General features: G+C 54.9%; 1 protein-coding gene across 1 annotated transcript; it reads right to left on the bottom strand.

Moving 5' to 3' along the window:
* Positions 1–2590: 2590 nt before the first annotated feature.
* DLL1 (delta-like 1 (Drosophila)) lies at positions 2591–10434 on the bottom strand. The gene is made up of 9 exons (XM_008585761.1): positions 10260–10434; positions 9805–10062; positions 7789–7849; positions 7112–7242; positions 6796–6965; positions 6465–6681; positions 4694–5492; positions 3381–3495; positions 2591–3276 (listed from the first exon to the last, which is right to left on the bottom strand). Exons 1-9 carry the CDS (start codon positions 10432–10434, stop codon positions 3271–3273), a joined length of 1932 nt encoding a protein of 643 aa, XP_008583983.1. The 3' UTR covers positions 2591–3270.
* Between the last annotated feature and the right edge of the window lie 232 nt (positions 10435–10666).

Here is a 10666-nt window from a genome sequence, read left to right as displayed (position 1 = left end):
GCCTGGAATGTCCTGTGGAGCCTGAAAGTAAGACAGTGCTCAGAGAACATGGGACCTGCCAAATCCAGCATCCACAGGGAAACCACTTCTCACAGCCCCCACCGCTCGTCCAGGGCCCCCAAGCATCAGAAAAACGACGGTGACACTGTTACCCACTGAATTAAAATAATTCAGACTACAGTGACATGAATGAGTGAGTGAATGAATGAGTAGATGGGAAGGGGATGCCCACCCTAACTGCAGAAAGCCAACTCACAAATATAGAAGCGTGACAAAGTCAGAAGCTCCCACTTAACTACTTTAATAACGAGATTCTTTGTACTATTGCTGCAACATTTCTGGAAGTCCAAAATTATTTTGTCCAAATAAAAATGAAAGAAAATAATCTAAGGAAAGGTACATGTGCCCCATCTTCCACCCTGGTGTGTGGCATCGCCGACGTCTTAGGGACGCTGGTGCATGGAAAGTGGACTGGTGGGAGGTGGGGTTTGCAGCCTCCTGTTCCGCCGGCAGCCACGCTGCAGGCACGTCTCAGGACTTGGGAATCCTGAAGCACAACCCCAAGCTTCACTCCTGCTGAAGGGTCTGGTATTGCTACGTCATCATCGTAAGTGCATTTATGGTTCCCTCCTTCCCTATTCCTTGCAGCACACTTGGAGAGAAAAGCAGTACGGTCTTGGAGGCTGGTGCGGCTGGCATCGTTTGGTGTGGTGAGTCACAGCTAACCTATAAATCTCCAGGTTTTTCTTTGGCTGTTTTAAACTTCAGTGTACCTGCAGATGGCATAAACTCTGAAAGCCAAGGGACCAGCTGAGCTCACATGAAAATGTCAGTTTTGGGGCTGGCCCGGTGGCGCACTGGATAAGTGCGCCGCTTGAGAAGCGCGGCGGCGCTCCCGCCCGAGGGTTCGGATCCCACATACAGACCGGTTCCCGCTCACTGGCTGAGCGAGGCGCGGGAGCGGCACCGAGGGTTGCGGTCCCGTTGCCGGTCCCCGGTCCGGTGCGGGGGCGACACTGAGGGTTGCGATCCGTTGCCGGACACGGAAAAAGACAAAAGACAAAAAAAAAAAAAAATGTCAGTTTTGGAGGGGACTAAGGGCACCTAGTCCACAGAGTGCTGGCATTCCAAAGCAGGTTACTTGCCTGGCCCAGATGAAGGGTGAATTTCTTCCCTGACTTTACAGGAAGATCCGGGAAGGTGAAACTCAGGCTACCTTTGAGTGCTTTAAGTCTCTTTCGTAGTGTGTTACATATTCTTGAAATGCATGAGCCACTTGACTACTTTCCGAGTCAGACCACTTCTGAAAGTGGAACGCACAGCTATCAACCCTTCCCTCAAGCTAAGTGCACAACTTTCCTGGGCAAACCGAGACACAAGGCCACCATGCTCTTTCAGCAGATCCTATGCACTATTGACAGAGCGTTGACATCTTCCTCGGTTATTCTAGAACTTGCTGCAGCACTCTGTGAGCAGACCAGGGAGAAGGCAGAGGTGGAGGCTGCCCAGAGGCCTGAACCCCAGCCACACTTTGGCCTGCCCCTGACTTCTATGTAGGGACAAAGTTAACTTCACTGGAGGTCCTCACTTTGAAGCATTATCCCAAACCAACAGCCAGCATTGGTCATCGTGGCAGGATCAGGGTGGGGGGTTCCTCATGGGGTGTTCAGTCCTCTCTGACACGGGATTCTATCAGCAACCCCTCTGCACACCCTGACACGCTGACTTGCCATGTGAAGACGGGCGTGAGCTGGGGTGGAAGCGAAGGCGGGGCAGTTACCTCTTCCCGTCAGTTAATCGGGCCCAGGAGCTCAGCCCACCGCCTGTCCCTGCTGACCAGAGGTGAGCCACCGTCCCCTAGCGTGGACCCGTCTCTTAGCCGACTGTCCCATGCAACCAAGTCGCAGGGCCTGTTAAATCCTCCAAATCTTGTTGGCAGGAAGTTGAGTCTCTGACGAATAATGAGTAATGATTAAACCAGAGTCTGGAGCCAGACTGCCAGGATTTGAACGTTGACGCTGCCACTCAAGACCACTAAGAAAGTAACTTCGCCTCTCCAAGACTGTTTCCTTGCCTGTAAAATGGGAATAAAGATAATACCTGCCTCAAGGGCGCACCCTCGGGATTAATGATTCACATCATGTGTCTGGCCTGGGCCTGGCACGGAAGCAGCACCCAACAGAGATTGCTTTCGTTATTACTGTCACCTGTCCCCCCACACCTGCGGCAGAGTTAGAAAGCAACTAACTTTTTTGAATTAACTGGAAATAAACTCACAAATGAACAAATAAGTATTATTCCAAGACAAAAAGCCTTTGCTGTGGCAATAAAAAAGTGCCTCATCGGTATTTGATCCCAAATTAGACTTGGTTCCAGTCCTTAAAAAAACAGGGCCCAGAATGAGAGAAGGACGTGGCCGGCTCTCGGAACGTCGTCGGCACCATCGGGCCTGGCGTTGCGCAGCCCACCCGTCAGCCTCCCCTCAGCACGGCCAGGAGCAGAGCCGTGAGCGCCAGGACTTCAGCAGAGAGAAGCTGGCGCGACCCAAGCCAGCGCCTGCCCGTGCCCAGAAAGCGCAAGCCACTGTGCCTCCTGGTTGTCATTCATGATATTTATTTTGGAAAAATATTTTAAAAAGAAATTTCTTCATTAACAAAACAGTAAAAAACTCAAATAACATTTGCACAATATTCCATAAATACATTTATGTACAAAAAAATATAGTCACATAGACCCGAAGTGCCTTTGTACATATTTACCGAAATTTAAATTATAAAAAAATGAACATCACAAAATACTCAAGCTTTACAGATATCATGAAAAATATTTTTACAAATCCAAAAAATAACACACTTTTTTTTTCTGTCTAGAAAAAACACATTTTAGTATCAAAAGGGACAATAAAGGCAGTGTTTGTGTTTCTAATTCGAGAAAAGACTGGCTCATCAGAATCTGAAATATACACTCCAGGCAGTGCCTGCTCCGCACGTAGCAGTTCAGTCCGTCCACTTAAATATATTCTCTGTAAAAGCAACTGTCCGTAGTGCAAGGGAGCGGCGTCGGTGGCGCAGCTGGGCGAGAGCCCACGGGCCGGGCCGGCGCAGTCGCTTGGCTAACTTCAGGAAGAGAACCAGCTCGGTCCGAGTTAGTTTCTCAGCAGCAGTCCACGGAGGTCTCCCTTTCCTCTCTCAGCAGCATTCACGGGGGCATATATCCTTGGAATTTTATTTATCTTAAGAGAAACGGGAACTTTGCCATATCACTTCCACTTTACACCTAGAGGGGCCCACAAGACAGATGGGAAGTTAGTTCAAGACAGAAGAAAGTCCCAGCCTCAGCCGCGTCCGGCCAGGACAGGCAGGGCCGTGATGCACACTGACCTCAGTTGCTATGACACACTCGTCCTTTTCCGATATGACGTACACCGACTGGTACTTGGTGTCTTTTGAAGTAGAATAGACAGAGTCTGGCCTTTTTCTATCAGATGATTCTCCACTGCCAGGAAAATCAAAAAGAACCACAATAAACACACGGAAACACTTCTGAATGACCAGAGCTTGGAGGAAGACATCCCCAGATGGCCTTTCCGCCTGGCTCCTCCTGATCACATGGCCCCCCAGGTTGTCAAGCCCATCACCAGGTGGCCTTTCCGCCTGGCCCTTGCTGACCCCACGGCCTTCCCAAATGTCAGGCCCTTCACCAGGTGGCCTTCCCGCCTGACCCCTCTTGACCCCACAGCCTTCCCCAATGTCAGTCCCTTCACCAGGTGGCCTTCCCGCCTGGCTCCTCCTGATCACATGGTCCCCCAGGATGTCAGGCCCTTCCCCAGGTGGCCTTCCTGCCTGGCCCCTGCTGACCCCACGGCCTTCCCAAATGTCAGGCCCTTCCCCAGGTGACCTTCCCGCCTGGCCCCTGCTGACCCCACGGCCTTCCCAAATGTCAGGCCCTTCCCCAGGTGACCTTCCCGCCTGGCCCCTGCTGACCCCACGGCCTTCCCAAATGTCAGGCCCTTCCCCAGGTGACCTTCCCGCCTGGCCCCTGCTGACCCCACGGCCTTCCCAAATGTCAGGCCCTTCCCCAGGTGACCTTCCCGCCTGGCCCCTGCTGACCCCACGGCCTTCCCAAATGTCAGGCCCTTCCCCAGGTGACCTTCCCGCCTGGCCCCTGCTGACCCCACGGCCTTCCCAAATGTCAGGCCCTTCCCCAGGTGGCCTTCCCGCCTGGCCCCTGCTGACCCCATGGCCTTCCCAAATGTCAGGCCCTTCCCCAGGTGACCTTCCCGCCTGGCCCCTGCTGACCCCATGGCCTTCCCAAATGTCAGGCCCTTCCCCAGGTGACCTTCCCGCCTGGCCCCTGCTGACCCCATGGCCTTCCCAAATGTTAGGTCCTTCCCCAGGTGGCCTTCCCACCTGGCTCCTCCTGATCACATGGCCCCCTAGGATGTCAGGCCCTCCACCAGGTGGCCTTCCCGCCTGGCTCCTCCTGATCACATGGCCCCCCAGGACGACAGGCCCTTCCCCAGGTGACCTCCCTGCCTGGCTCCTCCTGATCACATGGCCCCCCAGGACGTCAGGCCCTCCACCAGGTGGCCTTCCCGCCTGGCCCCTCCTGACCCCGCAGCCTTCCCAAATGTCAGACTGCTCCCCAGGTGGCCTCCCCACCTGAGCCCTCCCGCCCAGCCCACAGCACGCACCCCCTGAGTGTGGTCGGGGTAACCTTCTCCTCCCCTGCGGAGCCCTGGGGCTGGCACTTGGCATCATGCTTGCTGTGTACATCCCTGACAGTGGTTTCGTCGCCCTTGAGGTCCTGTACGAGATTATAGTCCACTGCCGGGTAGCGGGCCTTGAAGCCGTTCTTGTCGGCGCTGTGGTCCCCATGGAAGTCTGCCTTCTTATTGGTGTTCTTGATCTGCGTGGCCCCGATGACGCTGACCGAGATGTCTTTCTCCCGCTGGCAGTTGGCCAGGTTGTTCATGGTCTCCGTCTCCCCATGGGAGGGGTCAGCAGGGGGTCGGCGCTTCTGCAGCCTCAGCCGGATGCAGACCACCACAGCAGCGCAGCCCAGCAGCAGCATGAGGACCAGGACGACGCCGGCGCACACTGCCACCCAGGGGAGCGGCCCGCCCTGCCCCTCCAGCTTCTCGGTGAGATCCACCACCATGGGGCCGGGGGCCGGATCGGGGAGCAGGAACTGACAATTGGGGCCCCCGTAGCCCCGGGCGCACTCGCACACGTAGCGGTGGCCCCTCTCGTGGCAGGTGGCCCCATTGTGGCAGGGCGCCTGCTCGCACCTGCGGACGGGGGCGCTGCAGTTTTTGCCCGCATAGCCAGGGGGGCAGGTGCAGGAGTAGTCATTCACGCCGTCCCGACAGGTGCCCCCATGGGTACATGGGGAGGAGGCACAGTCATCCACGTTGTCATCGCAGTGCCGCCCAGAGAAGCCGGCCTGGCAGCGGCACAGGTAGGCATCGCCGAGGTCAACACATTTGGCACCTGTAACACAGCGACAGGAGCAGTCACATCTCCTTGCAAGCATATTCACCAAACAAACATCCTGAAGCATCCCCTGCATGTCTGCCACTGTTAGACACCAGAGGAACAAAGACAGACCGAAGACAGCCACGACCAAGCTGAGCCACAGCTGAATGCAACATATCACATGAGCTCAAATACGAGCCGTTGGGAGGAGTCCAATCTAGCTCTGCCACTTAGAAACCGTAATAAGGGCTCTCGTCTCTTGCATAGTTGTTTCAACAGGCACTGTGCAAATGCTCTGCTGACGCTGCACTGATCTTCAAGACAACCTGATGAGGGACCTGCCCACAGACTCAGGCTACCCATGGGGAAACTAAGGCTGAGAGAGAGTAACACACGGGCCCACAGTTGCACAGCAATGACAACAGCAGGGACTAAGAAGGGAGGAAAGAAGGAAGGAAGGAAGGGATGGAGGAAGAACAATTGTTCCAGAATGTTCTGGCCCACCTCAAGCCCAGCCTCTCCTCTGTGAGTTTGCTTTGGGCACCCTGCCCCTCACACACTAGCACAGACCACACCCCTCACAAGCGACACACCAGACACTGTGCTGGGTGACAACGCAGAGATGGGCTTCCCTCCAAAAGCAAAGCAGCCGTGTTGCCATTTCAGCATGGCCCCTGCAATACGGACAGTCCCAGACCGAGGAGCGTGTGGCCCTGAGCAAGCGGTTTCACCTCTTGGCCGAGGCTTTCCCTACGGAACACGAGAACAAACACTCCTGCCTGCCTTTCTCGTTCCCTGGGCATTTCCAGACTCAAGGATAAAGTTTTTATGGAAAATTCCTGACTGTCCAGACCAAAGGGCTCCGTGAACTCAAAGCAGCTCACAATGCAATGTACTTGGTTTGAAATTAAATGCACAAGCTTTCCAAAGCCTTCTTAGTGTTGACCACTTGATGCAGCCTGAGCCATGGCAGCTGTGTCCCCTTACCATTAGAACAGGGTGAAGGGCTGCAGCGATCAATTTTCTTCTCGCAGTTGAAGCCAGAGTAGCCCGCAGGGCAGCGGCAGGCATACCCCCCATCGGGGTTGTCTGAGCACCGTCCCCCGTTGAAGCAAGGGCCATCTGCACAGGTCATGGCGCTCAGCTCGCAGACTTTGCCATAGAAGCCAGGGGGACAGATACAGGAATAGCTGTTCTCGAGATCCTGTGTCATGGAGAAGATCAGAAAAAGCTCTCCAAAGTTGCTCCAAGACACCTACACGCTCTGTTCCAAAGCAGGGCTGCCAGCTTCAGAAGGAGACATGGAGTGCCCACTTACCGTACAGCTGCCCCCATTTCTGCAGGGGCTGCCCTCACACTCGTCTACCTCCAGCTCACACGTGGCGCCCGTGTACCCAGGCCGACAAGAGCACGTGTAGCTGCCCTGCCCTGTGTTAGTGCAGGTGGCCCCATTCTTGCAGGGCTTATGGTGCGTGCAGTAGTTCAGGTCTGTGAGGGGCAGAGACAGGAAAAGGAGGAGACAGGAAGCCCAATGTCAAATGCAGGAAGACTTTATTTTTCCACTGACCAAAGAGCCAGGGAAGGCCAGGGCCGCTCTGGAAGGGGACCAGCCGCCTTGGGGGGAGGAAGCTTACCCTGGTTGCAGAAAAGGCCCCCCCAGCCTTCCTGGCAGTTGCACTGCCAGGGCTGCTGGCAGGTGCCATGGAGACAGCCTGGGTATCGGATGCACTCATCACAGTACCGACCCTGCCAGCCCACTCGACACCTTGGGGAAAGCAGAACAGAACTGAGGGATGCTGACCATTACCAGACAGACTGACACGTTCTTGCACACTAGAAACCACCTTCCAGCAGTGCCAATAAGCCACTGGTTCCCAAACAAGGCAGGGCACTAGATCACCTTGGAAGCTTTGAAACACAGTGATGCCTGGATCCTGTCTCAGTAGTTCTGACCTAGTGGGCATGAGGGGCAGCCAGGTGCCAGTGTTTCTAAAAGCTCCCTAGGTGACTCTGATATGTGGCAAAGTTTGAGAACCACTGAGATGAACTCTCATTTTCTGTGCCAAGTCTTTTTAACTGCTATCTGTAAATTCTCCCAACCATTAAGGAGCTTAGACAAACCCATGACCTTACACATTTCCTAATATTTATTAAGTAGAAACAGCAGGATAACAGCCCACCACTCAACTAACCTTCACAGAGTTTTCAAATGATCACCTAGGGATGCTTTACAAATATGCCAGCATAAACAGATAACGGGAAAAAGCAAGAAACGAACCAACAACAACAATGACAACTTTTGCTGACTTACTTGCACTCCCCTGGCTTGTCACAAAACCCATGCAGCTCATCACACCCCGGCAAGCAGATTGCTGCAAGCAAACGAAGAAACACAGGGTTGAGCTCACCTCAGACCAGGGCTGCTACCTTGCTGGACTGGGACAAAACTTGCCTGGCTTGGCCAGGACCCACAGCCCAGTGAATCTCCCCAGGCTATGGAGCTCTGACCCATCCTGCCCAGCAGCTCTGGACTTCACCCTGGGGATGCGCACTCTTCTTAACACAGTGGCTCGAGGACAAAGGGCTCTCGGAAGCCCCCACCCCCACCCCATCCCCTTTTCTTCTAAGAGAGGGTCAGAAGTCTTCCCCCTCCTCCTCCCCCACTTCCCAATTCTATGCACAAAGCTCCACCTCTTAATATCCCAGAAAGTGTGGTGCAGATAAGAGTGGACAGCTGGTGTGCAGGGTGCCAGGGCAAGACAGCTGCTCTATTGTCTGGCCTCTCCTAGCAGCTGCCTCAGCGCAACAATACGGCCTCCCCCAGCCCCCAGGTCTCCACCCCTCACACACACCCTTGGCGTGTACACACACACACACACACACACACACACACACAGATGCCCTTTCCGCCAATGGGAGCAGGCGGGCGTCCCCACTGCCTATCCCTGGACAGATCTAATCTATGGCACGCGCACGCTGGGGGCAGGGGAGAGACTCCAGTGTTTGAATAAGAAGAAAAAAGTTTAAGTTTCTGGCTGCCCCATGGCAAAGAAGAACAGGGAGGACAGCCAGGGTGGGAGGCAACAGGCGGCCAGAGGCGCCCGAGGGGGTCGAGGCAGCCGCTGAGGCTTTGAGCTGGCTCATGTCGCCTGGTTATGAAACTCATTAACGAGCAGCTCTGCAAGTTTTTAAGAAAACAGAACCAGCTCAGGCTAAGGCGGAGCTTAAAAGAGGCTCTCAGTGGAGTCCTTAAGGAGATTGGGGAAGCTAAGCAACAAGGACATTTAGGCATACACTGAATGTGAAGACCCACCCTCACCCACCCCCAGGCTCAAATCAAAGCTGAGAAACTGCACCCTTGCCCTTCCTCTCTCCAAGGCAGAATGAACGTTCATTGGGGTTTCTGGGTAGCTCCAGGACCCACCCAACCTCTGACTGTAGGAAAATCAATACCCAGGGAACGGGGCATCCTGGGCATGCAGGTGAGGCCTACTAAGGTCTGGATGAGCCAGAACCAGGAGCCAGCAGGGTCCCCACGGGTCCCCCACGCCCATCCTGGTCACCCCGCTGTCCATGGAATTAGGACACACCAATACCTAATAAGCAGGTGGGTGGAGCCTATGTCACTATCATAAAGACACTTCTTTTCCAAGCAGGGGGCTGTGTGAGCATTCAAACAAGAAGGGGCATGTGTGCCTCTCACCCACACTGGCTTTGCAGACCAGCCTCAGCACACAGCCTCTCAGTGTCCACAGACCACACAAGTGAAACCTCTCCTTTGGACTGTATCACCTGGAATATTTGGAAATGCCCTTGCACTTGCCAGTGAGACGCTTCCACAGCAAAGAGAACTTTGGCTGGAAGCACGCCCCTGCACACACAGACTCGGCTCTTTGGAGACACTTCCACAGCAAAGAGAACTTTGGCTGGAAGCACGCCCCTGCACACACAGACTCGGCTCTTTTCCTCCCTTCCTTCCTCCCCTCCCTCTCTGATACACACGCCTGGGGTGGCACAGGCTTTACTTCCTGACCCCTGGCCCTGGCTCTAAAATCCTCCCTGATTAAGAAAGGCAGCTTCCTATAGTGGATAAACACTGGCTTGGAAGTTAAACCTTCTTGGTTGACCCCAACTCTGCCACTGGTTAGCTGTGAGGGCTTAGCAAGTCACTTTGCTCTCTGGGTCTTGGTCTCCACACCAGAACATCTCCACAGTCCCCTGTCGTGCTAAATCCCATGATCCCAGTGGCTCATAAATACCCCTCGACCTGTGAATGGCCGTGTGAGTGGAGGACTGAGGCGGGCAGGCGCCCTCCCTGGGGACTCACGTTCTGTGCAGTACTGGCCTTTCCAGCCAGGGTTGCAGACCTTCTCCCCTCTCTCTCCGCAGGTGAAGTGGCCGAAGGCATCGTCTCGGGGACGGCAGAAGACTGAGCAGCCGTCCCCGTAGTAGTGCTCGTCACACACAAACCGGTAGGAGTACTTGAGGTCCGTGCGGCCGCTGCTGTGCAGGTCCTGGGACCACTCCTCGCCAACCGTCAGGTGCCTCTGGGTGGCCAGGCGGCTGATGAGTCTTTCTGGGTTTTCTGTAGGGAGAAGATGCTCCAGGTTGGTTCTGAGGCATGGGACAGAAGGGCAGGTGCACTGGACGCCTGCTCCATCCTGAACTTTCTGGGGGCACGTGCATAATGAAAGATGCTGAGTGTGTTTCTGGGGCGGGGTGGTGTGAAGTTAATTGGGGGGAGCAGCTTACAAGTTTGGGGGGTTGGCGTTTCGTTTTTACCTGTCGTGAGGTCATCAGGAGAATCTGTGTGGAGAGCCTCAATAATCAGAGAGAAGGTGCCCTGGGGGAAGCGGGGAGAGGACATAAGATAAACCAGAAATGCAAAAAGGAAAAAATCAAAGTCATTCGGGACTACCAAGTCCGGGACAGAGGCCCGGTGGCTGCAGACCTGCATTCGGGGTCTCTGTATATCGTTTGCCCTCTTCTCACTTTCCTTAAGGAAATGGAAGAACTTTTAGAAGAGTGGTTTCCTGACGTGTTTTTTCAGCCTGTTAGCACAGGATATTACGTTCCAGAAAAAAGGAAAGGAGTGCGCGCAGGCCTGCGGGCGGGGCGGCGGGGAGGCCGCAGGGCAGCTGTCACTGGTCCTCGGGGACGGGACCCCGAGGGGGCAGGGCCGCCACGCC

This window comes from Galeopterus variegatus, unplaced genomic scaffold (genome assembly GCF_000696425.1).
Source record: "Galeopterus variegatus unplaced genomic scaffold, G_variegatus-3.0.2 Scaffold3699, whole genome shotgun sequence".
Lineage (NCBI taxonomy): Eukaryota > Metazoa > Chordata > Mammalia > Dermoptera > Cynocephalidae > Galeopterus > Galeopterus variegatus.
The sequence above is the reverse complement of the archived record's forward strand: the minus strand, read 5'-3'. Positions and strand labels throughout refer to the sequence as shown.

Coding starts and splice junctions, on each gene's coding strand:
- DLL1 (XM_008585761.1), bottom strand. CDS start 10,434: ATGCAGGTCTGCAGCCACCGGGCCTCTGTCCCGGACTTGGTAGTCCCG. Junction 6,682..6,795: donor GAAATGGGGGCAGCTGTACG/GTAAGTGGGCAC, acceptor TCCATGACACAG/GATCTCGAGAACAGCTATTC. Junction 5,493..6,464: donor CCCTTCACCCTGTTCTAATG/GTAAGGGGACAC, acceptor GCTGTGTTACAG/GTGCCAAATGTGTTGACCTC.